This window comes from Patagioenas fasciata, chromosome 2, assembly GCF_037038585.1.
Source record: "Patagioenas fasciata isolate bPatFas1 chromosome 2, bPatFas1.hap1, whole genome shotgun sequence".
In the NCBI taxonomy this organism is placed as follows: domain Eukaryota; kingdom Metazoa; phylum Chordata; class Aves; order Columbiformes; family Columbidae; genus Patagioenas; species Patagioenas fasciata.
The window spans coordinates 96,558,974-96,579,259 of record NC_092521.1 but is presented as its reverse complement, the minus strand read 5'-3'; the positions used below and the strand labels follow the sequence as shown (position 1 = coordinate 96,579,259).

Sequence of the window (20,286 nt, the reverse complement as noted above, 5' to 3'; positions counted from 1 at the left end):
CATGCCTTCTCCAAAGTCAATAGGAAGGGTTAATGGCTGTATGGAGCTGGAATTTCAGCATTTATGAAAAGATCAGTTAAGTGAATATTCACGACTAGAGTAAGACTTATTCTTGTAAACGAGTACATTTGTGGTTAGAAAACATGAAGCAGATTTCATACCTACATTAAAAATACGTTCCCATTTGTCAACTCATGGTTTTAAGTACAACTTTACAATATTGTGGGAAATGAATGATGCAATCAACACTTCCAACAGAGAAAGGGCCAGACAGCATGTGATTTAATAAAATATCTGTAGCAAATGGCTTTGCTAGTACACACCAGTGAAAAGGAGATCTCTCTCTTACGGATTTTGACTGAAAACTTGAGGGAAAGCGAGACAGACAAGCAGTTCAATTCAGTATACTCCCACTAACATCTTACAAGTAAACAGAGTTTTCTAAGAACTCTGAATCTTGATTTGTTCTGTAAAACACAAAGCAGCTTTAGAAGCAACTTAGGTTTTCCAGCAAATTGAATGGTTCTCAGTCTTCTTCCCCAAAGGAATATAAATCTTTAATGAATCTCCTGTCTTTGCTGTGTGAATACAGAAGTTCACAGGGAAAACTCACTAGTTTTAACATGAGCAGACAGCTACTTTTACATACTCTCAATAGAGATGGGCTCTTCCTGAAAGTAAATCAGAGCTGAAGCTCAGCTTTGGCTGCATCTCCTGTTCTTGCAAACTAACTTAAAGAGAGAGCCTGAGAGATGTAACATTTATAGACTAAAATATTTCTTTTATACTTTTTTCCTACCAGGTAGCAAATTAACAGATACATTTCTGAATCAAGGGGGAGATGCTTTTTCACAGCTGAAGTAGTTTTATGGTAAACAAGTCTCATTTATTTTTCACTTGCATCTTTTGAAAGAGCTCTTCAAATTAAGAAATCAAAATCTTAAGTCAGAACCGAGACGTATTTCTACACATTTAGAATTCCTACTGAATTCTCACTTTCAAAGAATTAGCGTTTGGAAATACATGGACAGATTTTCTACCTCTTTGGAATGCCGGTAAATACATGTGGCACACATGATGAAATTGTGTTAGAAAGATGGCTAAAGTGATCCTTTAAATCAGAGGAAATCAAAGATTTTGCACCTATGCACAAAGGTTAGGAGCAACAAGCCTTTACGTCACACTTACAGACTTTTTGGGCTATGAAATAATAATTATGTTCTATAAATAGTGTCCTTTTCATGAATATTCACTTTATTGTTTGTTTATAACACTCACCAAGAAGTGCTGGTTTTCCTAACACTCTACTAATTCCACAACAATGCTCTTCTATAACCTTTCACTTCCTCCTTCCACCTGCCCTGAAATTATTTTGCATAGTATCTATTTTGGCAGGATAAATATGATATTTAAAATTAGTTCTACATAATTATTTTAGTGACTATTTATCAGCTGCTCAGGCATACAGGCAAATATGTAGTGCTTACATAGACATATACAGAATCATCTGTCCTGGGAAGATAGGAACCAACACTGAAGTCATTCCAAACATTAAATTATTGCTCGTCTAAACTGGGAAAGTGTCAAGACCTAAAAGTTAGTACCAAAAAATATATTTTTAAACAAAAAAGTGAACATCTTGAATATAGATTAATTCAATTTAGAAGGGCTGTTAAGTTAGTCTGAAATAATAGTTTTCCTTACACTGACTGTTCTTTGCTCTTTAACGTGTTATAGTGGCTGTCAACTCTGCCAATTCATAGCTTAACAGAAGTCCTATTAGCAGTTACTTACCTTCAATCAAAGAGATTAACTTAAAATTTAAAAATTACAGTTATAATGAAAACTCGGCACATTCTATGAAATATCCAAAATTCTTTATTTCAGGTCAGCATACTATTGTTACAGGGATCCATCTCTTTTTCAACACTTGCACATGATCAAAGTTGGCACTCCCAACCATCAAAAAAGTCAATAGTTATTACAGTAAAGGCACAAAGTAGCCAAACAGCTTTACTTTAATTAAGCAAAGCCATGATTGTGCTCTGACAGCATTTATTACCAGTGCATAGATTGTTCTCTCCTCCTAAGAGCAAGCAAGAAAGGGAAATTTCCCTTAACTGAAGAACACAGATGGCAGCTCTGCTCCTAGAGCAGTCATTTCATCAGTGGAAGAATGACAGATAACTGGGTACACTGGATGTCTTCCTTCATTGCTTCAGTTGCATTTACTGGTTCACATGGGCTTGCTCAGAACTGGATTAAACATCCTTGCAGGTCTCCATTACTGCTTTCATTATTATAATCACTACCAAAGTTCCACATTGGAAGAACCAACAGGATTATTTTTTTTTTAATAAAACAAACAAACAAAAAAGCCAGAAGACTGCTGGTTTTGTGATTCCCTTGCTTGAGACACTTCCTAACCACTTTTTAAAATCTCTCTCCTTTCAATTCCCTTCCATCAAGGAGGCAGCATCAGAAACACTTTGTAGCACCTAACCGTAAATTAACACAACTAGTGTATTCTACTGCATTGCAAACTTCCAGTTAAAGTTAAAAATTAGCATATGGAATGAATATCAGATAGGGGTACCAAAGGCAAGTTAGTCACAAAAACTTCTACAAATACATTACATACAAAACTAGCAGTAAACACTGCTATCGTGACACAGTACTCTTTCATGAAACAAGACTGATTGGACGGCCATCTGAAAAACAAGCTAATAATTATAATGTTATAAAAATAGCAAACCAAATATTTGATCGTAGTAACTGCATGACCAGGTGTTAGAAGGAGGGAAGTAAGCATGATTCAGTTAACACAAATTCTACTTCCACAAGAGTGCCTCCGAGCCACAAAACATGTAGTTTCAGTTTTACATTAATAATAAAGGCTTCGGTCTGGTACATGCAACTGACTTTGGCAAGCATGTCAGATAAGGGAACGGAACACAATTCCATAGATTCTTCTCTACAGCATGCAGCCCCATACAATTCGTGTGAATGCCAGCTTTTGTTTCTATGACACTTCGTAGCAGCATGGTGTACTGCAGTTCAGAATGTAGGGAAATGTCAGAAATGCCTGTTACCATGCTTTCAGAGGAAAGTTTCAAAATATGCACTATATGTATACAGTTTGTTTCTAGGCACATCTTTGGTTACATTCTCAATTCAGCCTGCTTTACAAAAAATAAATAAAACAGTCAAGACTTGGTTAAAATCTGGGCAAAAATAAAACTTTTTTTTTTCAGAAATCAAAACAGTACAAGTCCCTTTATATTGATGTTTTATTATCTCCATAAACGGTAAAATCCCAGTGCTACAGTAAGGCATGTAAATACTGAACCTGAAAGAAAATAAAAATGGGGAGGGAGATGGAGACAATAAGCCATGAGCTCTTGGAACATTTCTTCAGAAAGCTATGTATCCATCTTAATACAGTACTGAAGTGTAACCACCAACCCTTCCCCATGTAAGCAAATCAGGTTTTTAATATACAACACAAACAATTTCAAGGTGGAGGTGCACAAAAATGACAAGTAAGAAGGAAGGAAAAAAGAATGCAGGAAAACTGGGGCTGAAAAACTATCAAAGGGCTGAAAAAAGCCCTTAGCTGTCTGCCGTTCCACAAGACATCAATATGGCAAGTTACAGTTGTAAAGTGAGGAAAATAATAACAGGATTATTAAATCACAGTCAAGTGTTCAGCAAACTAATAAATGAAAACTTATCAGTTTGAAAATTTTTCCATTTCTGTTTAAATGAAATCAACTTTTGGTTTCTAGATATACACACTGCCTGCAACAGGAACACTTCAAACACAATGAAGAGTTCAACATGTTTTTGAGTAGGGATGGTGGGGAAAAGAATTTCCTCTAATTTTAATGTATTGCCTTTTATTTTCAAGTAATGGTTCTCTGTAAAGGATATGCCTGAAGTACAGTGCTATGAATAGACGTAAGTGGTTGTACTTGTGACAAAATCCATTGTGAAAGAATAATCATAAAATCTGAATCAGAAGAATAATTTTCTACTGCAAACCTGCTCATTTAATAGCACTGCACACTTATAGAAAAATGTCAAAATATTAAAGTTACCTAGGGCAATAATTTCGGTATACACACAGATAGTATTTTTCTAATGCACGTGTCTGAAAAATCAAAGTTTAAAGAATATGTGGTGCTGAAGAGTGAGAAAAGCTGAAACGTTCCATTTTGCATATAGATCTCCATCAGACAGATTAAGAAATTCTAGAAATGCATACAGCTGGCTGTTTTTAGAAACCAAGTCAGGCACAGAACTTTTTGGCCCTTGTTATCAGGGAGTTTTTTAGATTTCTTATATACCTAATTATTACAGTGTAAAGCAGGAGAAAAAAAAAAGTGCCATACAGCCACAGCCCATGCAAAATAAAATTGCGAATCATGGAAAACTTTGTCTGGGTTAAGTACACAAATAAGGCTACTATTTCAAGTATAGTTTTTTAATCAGAGCATTTATGAATACAGTCCATCAAGAGTTGGCCAAACATTTAGCAGTGTTTAACAGGTACACCAGAGACAACCATTGGATTCCTTACCTGCTAAGTACTTAATATTATCAAGTTTGTGTGTTTCAAGCATTGTTTTCAGATCTGCAACTTCTGTGTCTATTTTTCTGTCTGTTTGGGTCAGTGCTCGATCTTGTTGTGCATGCTAAAAAACAAAGCAACAAAACGATGCAATTTGAACAGTTGCTAGTTTATTTAGAAATCTAACTTGTCCTGTTTAGTTGCATTTTTGGTTCCTCGTTAAAGGTATGTTAATTTGCATTCAAGAGAACGAGTTCCTTCCTAGATGATTATATCCAAGGAATTGAATAATTTCGTGAACTCGGGAAATTTATATGATTATAAGTTCCTTAACGTGTAATCTAGAAAGTGGCAGAACTGGATGCCTTCTTATCTCAGTCTAGCAGTACAGACATTAATTTCAATCTCTCATTTGGCTCACTGATATTAAAGTCACTGCTCAACTATAAGAGCTATTGAGAAGTCTAAGAGCATCTTGTGCCAAAACCAGACCAGAGTAGAAAGATTTACGGATCATTAGAAAAACTGAGAATTGGTTTTCTGATGTAAAAAAACCCATGTCTTCATCTTGTAATTAATTCTACCACAAAACCAACCACAGACAAATTCAGAATCTGGTCATAACAGAAGACAGGACTTCCGTGAAAAAGTGGGACAGAATTATTACTCAGCAACAAATGAGAAAATCAAACTTGTAAACTGAGAACAACAGCTGCCTCATTGCTGATATCTTCAAATAAGGACTACTGAAACATTGTGGATCCGTTAATGATTTACTGCTAGATCTCTCCCTAGGGATTATTCTCTATACTACATAAAAGGAAGCAAAGGGAAGAGTTTGGTAAAAACCTTCCCTAAAATAAAGACAAATCGATCTAGCAATGTGTTTCAGTCTCACTGAACACAGGAGGAAAAAAAAAAAAGCAATTTCACAAACTAACATTAAGCGTAGAATTCCATCTAGAGACAATACTACGTAAGTGAAGTTCAAAACAACATGACCACTGAACAGTTTATATAAATATGCAGAGGATCTAACAACATCTATGAAAGCCTTTCTACTCTGTAACCAGTTCAGTTATCTGTACCATTATGAAAATTCACAGGGAAATAATAAAGCATGATATTTTGTACATTGAAGTGCCTAAAGACATTAATAACTCCAAAAAGAATACCAGGTCTATAACACAAGTACAAAAAGATTTGCTGTGTAATAATCAGCCACCACGTTCTTACCAATTCCACTATTTCTGTCCTCATTTCAAGCAGTTTTCTTTCATTAAGTGAGTACTAGAAGGAAAAAAAAAAAGGGGAGATAAACATGATAATGCCATTAAACTTTTTCCCCCACACTTAAAAGCACATTTCTTTGTTTTCAAATTCTGTAGAATGTCTGACAACACTTGGGAGATAGTATTGTGGGATACTTGCTGTCCTTTGGAAAAGCACAACTTAGACAGGTGTTCATTCACACCACTGAACTGTAAAGTGCAACAAATCCATCAGACACTTGTCTTCTGCAAAAATGTGCATATTATAAGCAGCTGGAAGAAAGGTTGGCAGATTTGCATTTCTGAAAAACAAAGACCTAGGATTCTAAACAGTAACTCTGGAACAGTTAACTAATCTATTGAGCATAAATGCACAATTAAGATTGAACCATCTACTTTCTTTAGGAAGGGGAATACAGTTATAAAACGTTGTATCATACCCAGTTATCAAAGAAATCTTCATCCAGCATTGCACATGCTCACCATTTGTATTGTTCTGACCATGATTTCACTATATATTTGTTAAATATAGAACATTTGTATCTCACATTAAGGCATTCATTTGTGGAACATCAGTTGTGGCTTGCTTTTAAGTCACAGCTATTTGGGTTCAAGCAAAGTTAAATCAAAATTAAAGCAGCATACCTTTAAGGCCAGTTACATTTCTGACTCATGAACAGACATGACTTACCCTGACATTTGTAATTGCTGCTGTCCCACTACCGGAGCAATTCAGTTACGCACAGACAGCTGCGAAACTGCCAGTCTATAGTGCAGAGTATTAAGGTCATCAGGCACCCATCCTCGAATCATAGTTACACAGCAATAGCCTCATCTGTTGACATTCTTATGTGGGAAGTCACTTTATTTTTACTACAGTCTAGAAGCTTATTCCACCTTAATATTAAACTCAGATTAATCTACATAAATGCCTCAGAATTGAAAAACCCTCCTTAAAGATCTAGAGCTCTATTTGGACTTTTGACTGATCTAAAGATGAAGTTAAGAGATAACAGGCTGCTACAAATATGGAAAATGACATAACAAAGACAAATAACAGCAGGCCTACAATTAAATGAAACAGTCAGTAGTTCTGCAAAATGAAGAGAGGGACAGAAAAAGAAATTTAGACGAATTTATATTTTATATAAATATACATTTTTTGAAAGTGGTAAGATAGCAGAATATATATAAAAAGCTAGAATTATGTTTGCATTGAAATTTTATGTAAAAATTGGACCTCATAATAAACTGATCATCACTATCAAAAGAACTATGACATTTAAAGTAAACAAGTTTACGGATTGTTTTACTTTAAATAGATGCTGTAAGCCAAATCCACATTTTCTGAATAATTTCTATCCTACAAGCTTCTTTCTTGATGTTTGTATTTGTTAAAGTTTTGCTTTGTGACTAGAATTCTCTAGGTCAAGTCCAAGGATTTTACACTTAGGTTTAAGACAGTGAAATAAACCCTTTTACTGCAAGGCATCACCACACACCTGCAATAGCACCAGTGCATTAAAAAAAAAAAAAATAAAAAAAAAAAAAGAAAGAGGAGGAAAGACAAGGTTAAACCCCCTCCCTAAAATTCAATAGGGAGATCTCCCCTTAAGCCCATGTTTTTCACAGCACAGAGAAGTAATTAAATAAGATAATGATGTTCTGCCTACTATAGAAAATACTGGATTACATCTCACTCCCAACTCAGCATATATGCTCCAACCTGCTCCCCATTCTGCCTTTTTCATTTTCTGTTAATGCATGGCAGAGCTGGCAACTAAAGCAGGGATGTTGGGGGAGTCAAAAATAAAAGAGTAGTTTTCATAGAAACTGTGACATTATAGGTGCACAACAGAGAAAGCTGTCATGCAGTTTGCTTTTCTTGGGAGACAGTCAAAATAATGTAGTGCTCTGAGCAACAGACAGAGTCCAGATTCCAGGGTCCCACATAAATAATACAAGAAAGCACTAATGCCTAATGTATCACTCATGGTTTTAAATAGGTTCTGTATACCTAAAGTATTGCAAAGCTTATGATCTGTACAGCTAATATATTTCATATGTTTTTTTTTTTTTAAATATTAGCATAAAGCATTAACCTTTAAACAAGAATCCTACCTGCTCAAACTGTACTTTACTCAAGCATCTACCACGGGATAACAGACTGTTAGTCATTATACTAAATCACTGACACAGCTGTTACCAAAGCTAATCATTGTGGAAAAACTTCAAGGGGCACACACAGAAGATAAGTGGTATCTACTTGAACAGCTCTTACTGCCTAGATTGGAGACAAATATTAAGTCTTCATTACACACGCGCAAAAAAAGGACTGAATTAGAAATAAAATTAATAGAAAATGTCACTAAAAGATCTTTCAATTTAGAAGGTGTAATTTATTTGAAATCCTAAAGGCTATTCAAACAAGATCTATGGCAACAGAACTCTAGAGTATAATGCAAAAATGTAATTGCAATACATACGCAACATATAATGCAAAAACTTGTTCATCTTCCAATTCTTCATCTACATTATTCTAATTTAACATTACATCAGTTCAGCTCTATCAGATATTTGAAAGTTCAAAATAATCTGAACCAGTATCAGTTACAATTAAAAAAAAAACATTATAACTATTTTGACAATAGGTATTTTCCTGACAAACTATGCTATGCTATACATTTTCTAGCTATAGGGAAATGAAACCTCTTCAGTGATGATAAATTTAAAGAAACAGGTAAACTTAAGTTAAGTGTGAAAAACAGGAAAAGAGATACACTGGTAATGTCAAAAACTTCTAGGCAGCTGGTCAGCATACTGAGATTAAATACCTAATATATCTATGTGTAATGTGTTGATATTAAGTGTAATGTTTTGATATTAAAACAATATCAAAATAGACAGACATACAAAACCGAACATGGCACCTTGTACTACAGCAGCATAAGGATGAGTAACTTGGATTAATACCATCTTGAAGCTGAATTATACTATAGATTAGTACGAAAATGCTCTAAGATGCTCTTGCCCAAATTTGGAGATTACTGATGGTTTAGATGTTTTCTGGAAGAAAGTAACCAAAACTTACCAATTCTTTTACTCTGGTCTTCTCTAGGTTTAGGTTTAACTTGTTATCTGCTTGAACTTTGGCAATTTCATCCTAATGGGAAAAAAATGATAAAGCAGCAAGCAAGATTTTCTATTTAATCATATGCAGAAAAAAAACAAAAGACAAATACATTGTGCCTTTCTTTACATATCTCAGGAATAAAGCTTCTCTCCCATTAATGTACATAATTTTCAAAAATATAAGTATTCCTATTCTTCCGCCGGGAAATACTCATGTTCTATAGTATGAATTTGATCTCAGATTCAAAACCTAACAATAGCTTTTAAAACAAGAACACTGAAAACAGCACTTAATTGAGAGCACATCCTTCTATAAATGCTGGGGGTGTTTCATATGCCATATAATTTTATTCAATTTCTAGAAATCCATGCCTAGGTACACATGTAGGTTGGACTTCCTCCATGAAGCAAGCTTGATGCTCAAAATAACTTTAAAAGCTTTTTCTAACCTTCCAATGTAAAAGAAAACCTGTTTCTAAAGACTACATCTTAGGCTTTCAGAAAAAGCTACGGACATCTTAGAAGTCAGGAAACATTCATTATATTTTTAACATCTAACTTTTTTGAACTACCATAAGTAGTACATTTGAATTTTAGTTCATCAATAGCTGTGATTCCTGCTTTTCTCAGTGACAGCTGGCATTTTAATGCAACTTTCTGGCAGGGATTCCAGCCAGCTGACAGTTCATCATGAGGCAAACTGCTGATCAGATGAATGTGTGGGAGAAGCAAAAGATTGCTGATTATCTGGAAGACTCTACTATTAAAAAAAAAGTAAGCATCTCTCAAGAAGGCCCGAGTCAGTTAGTCAAGAGTTCATTAAGTTAGTATGAACAATAAGTAGACTCAATTTCTATGTTTGAATTTTTGAACTTTAATTGGTTTATAATTAGATGTGATTACAACACATTACAGCTTAAAGAATCAAAAAATTACAAATAAGTTTTTCTTAGACTTTTACAACCTTGTGTCCTTATGTCTTTTAGAAGAACAATTATGAGCAGATATAAAACTACTTGCTCTTGTGAGAATTACATTTACAGTTAAAAGTTAAATTTAAAGACATTTGGCTTTTAAGAAAAGATGACTCAGATCCTTCATGCTCTACCAGTGGATTACACTAGCTCATTTATATGCAACTGAAACCATAAAATAAGTTACAATGCAAAAATTAGATGTCACATGTATTTTAAAATCGTATTCTGAAAACCTTGATAAACTTATGTTCTCCTTTTGGAGATGACAGTGCAAGAAAAAATGGAAGAGAATCGGAAAGAAATAGCAAGGAGACACTACGCTGAGCTTGACCATATTGTCAGCTAGCTCAGCAAGTCCAATATTCTGATAGTTTCATGGACAAACCCTAGGGAAGAAAGGCTGGTCCACCCTTCCAGCTAAGGACATTATAGCAGGAAACACCAGTTCTCAAGTCAGATGACCCTACTCCCTAAAAACATTTAATGTTTCCCAGTTTCCGATCTTAATCACTCTTACAAGAATGTTTGTTTCTGTGTAAAAGTTGCTTATGACTCCACACCCACAGAAATAGTACATTTTTAGATAATCTTGGTTTTGATGGTAGAAGGGTGTTTGGAGCGCTACTCAAGACAAGCAAGCCATAACGAACAGAAACACAGCACTGACGCTTAAACATGATAAGAACAAGTATCTGTGTGATAATTAACAGACTAAGTTTTGTCCAGAGAGTCTGTTTACTTGTAAAGGTCATCACCTCCCAAATAAAGAGGACCAAACATAATGGTCGCAAACTTAGTGGTCTAAAGAAGCCATTTAAAAAGCTATTTTAAATTCTAGAGAGCTAACAGGTATGTCTTCAGACAACACAAACAAAACCACCCTCAACAACCCCCCAAACCAATTAGAAAGTGCTGTAAATTTAAAACGTATGTTCATAGAATCATTTCAGTTGGAAGAGACCCTCAGGATCACTGAGTCCAACCATAGCCTAACCTAACTCTAGCACTAAACCATGTCTGTAAGAACCTCGTCTAAACATCTTTTAAATGCCTCCAGGGATGGTGACTCCACCAATTCCCTGGGCAGCCTGTTCCAATGCCTGACAACCCTTTCCATAACGATTTTTTTCCTAATATCCAATCTAAACCTCCCCTGGTACAACTTGAGGCCATTTCCTCTTGTCCTATCACTTGCTACTTGGGAGAAGAGACCAACCCCCTCCATGCTACAACCTCCTTTCAGGCAGTTGCAGACACTGATCAGGTCTCCCCTCAGCCTCCTTTTCTCCAGGCTAAATAGCCCCAGTTCCCTCAGCTGCTTCTCATCAGACTTGTGCTCCGCAAGCTCCACTGCACTTCTTTGAATGCACTGCAGCACCTCAGTGTCTTTCTTGTAGTGATGTTGCATTTTTACATGTAACAGGCAGTCCTAAATACAGAACTTCATTCAGCCTTAACCATGACACAGCAGTTAGCCACTTTTTGCATCTAAAGTAAAAAATCTACATGTAAGTAAAAAAATCTCAGTTAAATTTTTCTTCACCTTTTGCTTTAGTCACAGTTCTCTGTCACCATAATGAACTACGCATTGTTTTTGCTGTAGCCCACAGTGTACCATCAACTGCAATTTCAGTATCCTATATATCACAACAATTAAGCATAACTTCTAAAATAAAATCTTGGAAGCAACAATTATTTTTTATTTAAAGCACACTAGACAGGTGTTAATTCTTAGTTTTATTGGTATGGTATCTTACCATGACTTGTTTCTTTATCTGCTGGAGCTCAAGTTTTATTTTCTGGGAGAGTAGAAAAAAAATTGTACACTTTATTACTGTATATTAAAAAAAAAAACTATAAATACTAACAAATCTGCACAATCAGTAACAATGACTATAAACCATAATATGAAAAGGAAGGCAAAACAAGCATAGTTTGTCATCAGTATGTGTATACACATGCATGTTTACTCAGTGATGTCCATGTCCAAACAACAGAACAAGACAAGTGAGCAATGTCCCACAGCAATAAAGATGGCCAAATGCATAGGATGATATTAACAAGAGTAAACCCAGTAGGCTAAGGGAGGAAATTATTTCTCTCTATTTAGCACTTGTGAGCCTGCAACTGGAAGTGCTGTGTCCAGCTTTAGGCTCCCTGGTGAAAGACAGATGTTGACATACTGGAGCAAGTCCAGTGGAGGGCCATGAAGAAGATGGGAGGCTGAAGCACACTGTGTTGGGGGTGGGGCATAAGGAAGAGAGTGAGCTGGGTTTGTTCAGCTTTAATAACAGGTGGCTAAATGACAATCATACTGCAGCCTGCAAGTACCTGATGTTCTCTGGAGGTCCTTTCTACCTGAAATTATTCTATTACTTTATCTCTTTCAAAAGATACATGAAATAGCTATAGCTGTGGCATCTTCTATTAACTCTCTCTGGAGATTATCCATTCCAGTCCCCTATTCAAAGCAGCGGTAACTACAGCAGGTTGCTCAGGGCCACGTCCAGATGGGTTTTGAATATCTCCAGGATAGGGACTCCATAGCCTCTCTGGGTATCCTATTCCAGTGTCCTACCACCCTTACAGTAAAGAGGATTTTCATTTGTTTAAGTAGAATTTTCTGTCTGTGCCAATTACATGTTGTTCTATCACAGGAAAACAGTGGAAAAAGCCTGTTTCTGTCATTATACCCTTCCTTCAAATATTTGTATACACTGATGAGGTCCCTAGTGAGCCTTCTCTTCTCCAGGCTGAACAGTCTGAGCTCTCACAGTCTTTCCTCATATGTCAAATGCTCCAGTCCCTTACCGATCTTTGTGGCTGTTTGTTGGATGCTGTCCAGCATATTCTCATCTGCTTTACAAGGGGGAGCCCAGAACCGGACCCAGCACTCCTGAAGAAGTCTCAGGCTCAGGGAAGGATCACCTCCCTCAACCCACTGGCATCTAATTCAGCCCACAAGGCTATTTGCCTTCTTTGCCACAGGGGCTCACGGTCAGCTTGGTGTCCACCAGGACCCTGAGGGCCTCTTCTGCAAAGCTGCTATCCAGCAGATTGGTCCCAGCCTGTCCTGGTGCCTGGGTTTATCCCTCTCCAGGGACAGGACTCAGCATTTCCATTTGTTTAACTTCATGAGATTCCTGTTAACCCAGTTAACCAGCTTGCCCTCTGAATGGCACCAGAAACACCTGGTGTATCAGCCCCTGCTCCCAGCTTTGTATGATCTGCAGACTTGCTGAGGGTACAGTGTGACCCATCAACAAGGTCACTAATGAAGATGTCAAATCACAGTGGCCCCAAAGTGAGCCCCTTGGGTACAAGATGCTTTTTTACATCATTAGAAAAAATAATCACGTGCTAGAACAGCACTTTCCAAGACAGTGAGATTTTTACCTCATTTTCTGAACGAAGTGCTGAAAATTCACTTTTCTCCAAAATAATCATGTCCTTTTTCACACCACCAATATGGGACATTACTTGCTGAAGTGCAATTTCCTTTAAAAGAGGGAAGAAAAACTTCAGAACACATTGTAACTAAAATGCTTCTTCTCATCCATGCCTACAAATATGATAGGCTATTTTGGTACCCTGAAATTTTTATTTCAGCAATTTCAGATCGATTATCTGAGTTTCAGAAAGCAAGATAAATTAAGTGACAGAACAAGCAAATTAGGCTCAAATGCTGGTTATGTTTGACAAAATTAGCAGTGTTAACACAGATCAGAAAAATTCAATTAACAGCCTAGGAAATAGTTTTTTCCAAGTCTTCAAATTCTTTAGCTAGCAAAGACACTAGGGAGAGAAGATGTGTATCTGAATTAAATGAGGAAAACTGGCTTTCAGACTGAAACTCCTCAGTGAAATCATACATTTTCATAATTACCTTCTTTTTTACCTCTCCCTGCGAGGGGTCTCACTCTGCTTCTACTCAGAATCATGCACTGCTACTTCTAATTACTCTGCTCAGTCTGTTACACTGAGCTGACAGAAGACAAAAATTCTCAGCAACTTTTGAGGACAGAAAATTTGTATACATTGTTCTGGATCCTACACTATCTACACATGGAAACAGGGACTGCCTTTTCCTCTCTGAAGATCTCTCCCTGATAAGTAGTCCATTGGTTTTGATTCTGGACTAAGCACCCTACAAATCTGACACAGCACCCTAACTTCACTTTTGTCAGGAAATGCTACTCTAACTTAAGAGTGCTATATGTTTAAGTGGCATCTGGAGATGCCTCATGAGGCTACCTGACCCCAACACTGAAAAAAAATGGCTCAGTGTACTAGATATGTTACTGAAAGTCTAAAGAAAGAATACTGCCACAGAACACTTCCTCTCTTACTAACTGATGTCTACAGCTTGCTTTTGTTCTCTCCCCTCTTCACTGAGCTCAGTAAAACACATAACAGACTCTTCCATATCCTTTCTCTTCTTCGTTTCTATACATACACATGTATTTTTCCCCCAAGGCCTTATCTAACCAGTGTAATATTTCATCTTTTACATTCCCAACTAAAGCCTAACAGTAATAGCTGCATCCACAACTTTCCAAATCCTTTTCCAACTCATCATTCTCTTTTTGCACATGCTCTTATACATTCAAAGACTATAAGGTACTACAGTATCTATCCTGTTGCCCAGAGTTCATGGCACACACACCTCCTGAGCTGCTTCTACTTTAGCATGCCCTACAAGCCTGCACATTTCAATCTTAATCACAGAAAGTCACCTGAGGGTGGAATCTATCAGCCTGCTTCAGAAAACATCTATCATCAGGAGCAACAAAGGAAAACCTGTCTACTTTCATTCAAAAAAAAAAAAACCAGGGCATAGAACAAGGCAGAAATACAATGACTGTTTATCATAAAATACCACCACAACCACAGGAGAAAGGGTCCCTTTAATATCACGTTCTCCAACTGACTGTGGAACCTGTTCAGCACAGGGGAATGAAGCTCACCCATGTCTAATTTCTCTGGAATCTGGGAGGTAGGAAAAATGAGCTGAAGCCTCCCTAGATGGAAGGTGGTGCAAAATCCAAGTATTCCACTTCTTAATGAGATGCCCAACTGCCAAGACTATTATCCTATGGAGAGAGGAGCTGCTGTTTTCCCATGTTTTAAGACAGCAGCCTTATTACTACAAACTAAGTTAAAGCCTTTGTTCTATAGGTGACTTGGGGCCATGAATCCCAGCCTCACACAGCAGCTAAAGATGCTGCACTTCAGCTATGCTTCTTGTCGGCATTGTCTACTTGATTAGCTGATGTGTCACGGAATTCCAACATACCAGATAGTGTGAATCCTATTCAAAAATGCTTAAGTTCCACATGCAGTGAATCATCTCTTACTCCGAATTTCAGTTTCACTTCTGGAGACAGATGCCTAAGAGTTCAACATGACAATACCTAGCACTGTCATGTCCAGTTCCTCATATGGATCTGCCTTTGTAGGTCCCCAAAAAATTACAGCCAGTATTAGAACAAGAAGCCTTGCCTCCAGACAATTATTCATTAAACCAATCAATTCCTCACAAGTCAAAGCTGACAACTCAGTTCAGTTGTACACAATTTCCTGGTAGTCAGGAAGGATCTTTGTAGATACCCAGCACTAGCAGTCTATTTCCAAGCAAGATTTCTTCACTTTCTTGCACCAAGATGTATATGATGGGTAGGTTTAGAGGACACCATGAACAATGAACGCAGCAAAGGAGACAGATGTCAATATTAGCATCCAAACTATATGTGTTCCTATATGTTACCAGTGTACAGAACCACATCAATCATGCCCTAAAAACATTATATAAAAAAAGAAATTCAGCTCAATTCTATTCCAATATAAGTATCACTGTGACACAAAGAGATAAATAAAAAGGTACCACAACACAAGGTGGTAAGTGACTGAGGGAATCTGTACTTCTTGGTTACAGCTCTACAAAAGAATATATGGTGGACCTGCAACTATTCAAAGTCATGCACTGAATATCTCCTATGTTTGTCTAAAAGCCTCAGTAATTCTATTTCATGCTACAATTAGGCTGAAACCAAAAAACTATCTGTGGTTTGCACACCAGCTCACAGTACCTAAATTTTAAAGTCCATTACAACACTTTCAGAAGTATTTGATAAACTCAAGACAAAATTCACTAGTCAATAAATACACAGGGATGTCCTTCACTTTCAGACTTCTAAAATACTAACAGTATTTATGTCTAACAGTAATAAAGAGCGACATACATTTCACTAGCAGGTATACTACATTTTGATTTACTTCAACACCATCATCATCTTCAAGCTAACCTGCTGTACTTTGGTGACCATGTCCTTGTAAATCATATCCAGGTTGGTGTTCATTATTTTCACTAACGCCGATACAATGACCTCCGATTGCTGAGGAGTGAACCCTAAGCAAAACAAAACGAAACAATATTCAGAGAGAGACTTAAATCTGGACAGTTTACAGAAATGCCGCTTGCTAATACTCAGCACCAAGTTAAAATGAATGTCAGTTATGAAAGACAAAACATACTCCTCTTATTCCAGCACTAATGGAAGAACACAGTCAGCACATCCAACTTCCTCGAACCTAAAATTAAGGCTGTGACATAGTATAGCTGGTTTTGTAGTACTGCACTATTACAATATCAACAGGATAAATGCTGCAAATTTTCTGGAAGTATTATTGAACATCTTCTCTCACATGTAGTTATTTCTATGAGCAAGAATTGTGACCCTGAAAAGCAGATACCTCCAGTATACTACAAATCTTCAGAACTAATGAAGATATACAAAACTCAACAACTGAAAACAGAGCTAACTGCTCTGATTTTAGGCCTACCAGCCTCTGAGTCCTATTAAAAACCTTTTAAACTGAATATATTGGAAAATATTGTCAAGCATTGTCCTTAGAATTACTCTCAACTTTTCCACTTTCAAAATGTAGGAGTAAAAAAGTAATGAACAACACTTAACCATTTTGGAAAGAAACACTTGGAAAAGCAGGATTGTTTCAAACTAACTAGTAGTTAAGCATCAGAAAGCACATATGGTGGCTGAGAGCAAGTCACATTCAATGGCTGAGCTGATGCAAGTTTGCCACCAACAAAAGAAGAGATACGCCTCCTGGCTCCTTTTACTCCTCCTCCTGATACTTTGCATATGTCCTGGGGCTCACACTACTGCTCTGTGAGCTCATTAAACTAACAACTCACAATACTAACCAAGCAAAAGAGCTATAGAGTTTTCTGAGAATTAGGCTGGTATGTGGAAAGAGAGGAAACCACGTGGCAGAGGAAAGGGACTGGGGTGTCTCCTTTTCAGGGATGGAGAACTGTACAAGTCAATTCAGCTGTACTGAACCTCACCTTAAGGTACTTTCCCCACTTCAGCAACATTAGCATCAATGCAAAGTCATCTATTCCCTTATCTATGTTTTAGTACAGCCATATTTTATATAGTATTCTATGTTCTATCCTAAAAGCTGCATTTCACATAGCAGTCAATTTTCAATCCTATAATTACACATTGTTGCATATTCTGGGTGCTATATACTAAATATGTGAGAATCCAATTAACATGTTTTAAACCACTACCTCGAAAACTGTTTTCCACTCTCAATACTTAAAATTTAATTTCTCTTTAGCATTTTTAATTACCAGCAGGATAATAAATTATTACAATCAAAGTTATATAAGCTCAGTATCCTTTTAGAAGAAGAAAAAAACCTAAGTTTTCTTAGCTATTACTTATATATATATAAAAATCCATAAAACTGAAGATATAACATCGTATGTTAAAAAGTAACAAACTTTGTAAACTAAAAAACTACTCAGGAAATGACATTAAAAATAGCTATCCATTTCTAATAAATTACCATTTTCTTCCAAGAGGCGTACCAGTGCATGAGTGTCAAAAAAAGGCCTCCTATTTCCCAAGAAGAAAACATTCCCTTTGGTTTCTAAAGATGATGATACAGAGATGCTTACATCTGAAAAAAAGATAAACAAAACCGAAGTTATTTGTAAGAAAGAATACTTAATTAAAATGTTTGCTTTCCAGGAGTTTCCCTACTACCCCAAATATTTTTTATTTATGATAAGAGATTATCGCAGTTTGCTTGAAACTGAAAAGATATCCAACTAACAAGATCTGTGTTCAAGAGCCTGAAAATATAATATAGCGCTACTACTGGGCTTCTGAGATGCTCTCCAAGAATACAATGTCCTAGAAAAATCCCACCATGTCTCAGGGTCTTGAAATCGTTCCTTTACCATTATCAATGTAATTGGTGGAAGCTGTGAGCACTTCAAAGTTTTGAGGACTAAATCCACAGACTTCACAATGTTTGTTAAAGTAGCTAACCTTCAGTGGTTGCCCCTTAGACAAAAAGTAATCACTCACAACTTGCCATTTACTATTACTACAGAAAATATTTTCAACATTTAATGGAAATCTAAGACAGTGTAGTTTCCACTTGGATATTTGCATAAATTAACTGACACAAAGAATGCAAAATGGAACATATATAAATATGTAAAGGGTGAGTGTCACTAGGATGGAGCCAGGCTCTTCTCGGTGACAACCAATGATAAGACAAGGGGCAATGGGGACAAACTGGAGTACAGGAGGTTCCACTTAAATATGCAAAGAAACTTCTCCACAGTGAGGGTGACAGAGCACTGGAACAGGCTGCCCAGGGAGGTTGTGGAGTCTCCTTCTCAGGAGACATTCAAAACCCGCCTGGACACCTTCCTGTGTAACCTCATCTGGGTGTTCCTGCTCCAGTGGGGGGACTGGACTAGATGATCTTTTGAGGTCCCTTCCAATCCCTGACACTGTGATTCTGTGAACATGAGGTAAATTGTCAGACCTCTCTGACCTCAACGACATTGTATTTTAGAAAACTTGAGTGGGCAGAAAACATGCCTATGCCTTAGCTGTCCTACTTAAAGATCAATAGAGGTCAACCAATCCAGCCTTCGGGGGAAGAAAAACCATTCCTAATAATTACTTCTCCGGACAGTTCCCAGCGCTGTTGCAGGCCCCTGGCTCCCTCCCCACGCCACCGGACTCCCGGGGACAACGGGGACAACTAAGGTGACGGGGACAACTAAGGTGACGGGGACGGGGCACCCATCCGCCCGCCCGTCCCTCCGCGCCACCCTCCTCTTCCCAGCTCTCACCCCGCTGCCCGCAGCGGCTCTCCCCGCAGGTCCCGCCGGGGCGCCTTCCCCAGGCCGCGCTGCCGCTACCGGCCGCCCCAGAGCCCGGCGCCACGGCCGGGCGGTGCCAGTCGCCGAGGCAGCGGCGCGCAGGGGAGGGGGTCGCGCGGCGATCACGGGAAGCGGCAGCGGCGGCGGCGGGCGGGAGGGCGCCGTCCGCGCCGCGCGGCAGCAGCAGCAGCGCCCGCCTCCCGCCGCTCACGGCCGCGGCCGCCTGGCCCCTGGCCATGGCCGCGCCGTCCGGTCCCGACTACGGAAGAAGGGGGAGGAAGGGGCAAGAAGGGAAACCACCACCGCTACTGGAATGACATCGCTGGAGCACGCACCGCCCCGCCGCCTCGCTTCCGCCTCCGGCACGTGACAAAAACACGTAGCTGACGCCGCGGTTGATTTTACGGCTCACGGGGCGGCCGCGTCGAAGAGAGTAGCGCGGGCGGGCTGGGTGGCTGGGGGGTGGTGCCTGCGGGAGCGGACCTGGCCCGGCGGAGACGAGCCCTCCGCTCCCCGGTGCCTTCCAGTGGGCCGCGGCCACACCGACAGCGCCCGCGGCTCTGGCGTGCTGGTGTGCCAGGATTTAGCCATCAGTGGCGGAGGCTCTGGGAGGCGTCGCACAGCTGCTGTTTCCGTCCTTTATTTAAGTGAAAGAAAGAGTGTTCTGAGGAGGGAGGTTTGTCCCGCTGCTGCGGGGCTGGCACCATGCGGTGCCTCCTGTCCGATGTACTACCCGTTCCTAAATAACGATTTTCTTCCTTTTGGACGAAGACAGACATTTAGTAGAGAAAAATGCACTTAAGACAAACCTTGTCATTCTGTGATGAGACTGAGATTTAGCGTTTCAAAGTTGTTAACCAAGTCCCGAGTTATTTGCAGAATTAGGCAACTCTCTGGATCTAGAGAATATGTAGCCTTAATTGTTAAACAATTGTCATAATCACTAAAGCGGATAAAGTCCGCTGTGTTCTTGGTTCTGCTGAAAATACAGGTGTACTTTTCGCTTATGTGCTATTGTTAAACCAAACGTACTAAACTTTGTACTTAATAAATGTTTGTAGGGAATTGATATGAGACAAATAGGTTCAGCCCCCTGATGTTTTCTCCGGGCGGCTC

The 20,286-nt window shown here is 38.4% G+C and overlaps 1 protein-coding gene across 3 annotated transcripts; it reads right to left on the bottom strand.

Annotated features, from left to right (window-relative positions):
• Window positions 1-1,855: 1,855 nt before the first annotated feature.
• MCUR1 (mitochondrial calcium uniporter regulator 1) lies at window positions 1,856-19,496 on the bottom strand. 3 transcript variants are annotated; one of them, XM_065832647.2, is made up of 9 exons: window positions 19,141-19,495; window positions 17,832-17,945; window positions 16,259-16,362; window positions 13,350-13,451; window positions 11,711-11,752; window positions 8,936-9,007; window positions 5,810-5,863; window positions 4,583-4,697; window positions 1,856-3,349 (listed from the first exon to the last, which is right to left on the bottom strand). In XM_065832647.2, the coding sequence occupies exons 1-9, from the start codon at window positions 19,406-19,408 to the stop codon at window positions 3,294-3,296; spliced, it is 927 nt and encodes a 308-aa protein (XP_065688719.1). In that variant the 5' UTR covers window positions 19,409-19,495; the 3' UTR covers window positions 1,856-3,293. The 3 variants fall into 3 exon arrangements, with proteins under 3 accessions (XP_065688719.1, XP_071660702.1, XP_071660703.1); XM_071804601.1 differs by lacking the exon at window positions 11,711-11,752 and having other exon boundaries at window positions 19,141-19,496; XM_071804602.1 differs by lacking the exon at window positions 17,832-17,945 and having other exon boundaries at window positions 19,141-19,496.
• Between the last annotated feature and the right edge of the window lie 790 nt (window positions 19,497-20,286).

Bases quoted from the DNA above. Each gene is read 5' to 3' on its own strand.
- MCUR1 (XM_065832647.2), bottom strand. From the start codon at position 19,408: ATGGCCAGGGGCCAGGCGGCCGCGGCCGTGAGCGGCGGGAGGCGGGCG. The intron at 13,452-16,258 runs GTTAGCTTGAAG...CCTCTTTTAAAG, and splicing joins TGGTCACCAAAGTACAGCAG to GAAATTGCACTTCAGCAAGT. The intron at 3,350-4,582 runs GTAAGGAATCCA...ATTTTCTTTCAG, and splicing joins TAATATTAAGTACTTAGCAG to GTTCAGTATTTACATGCCTT.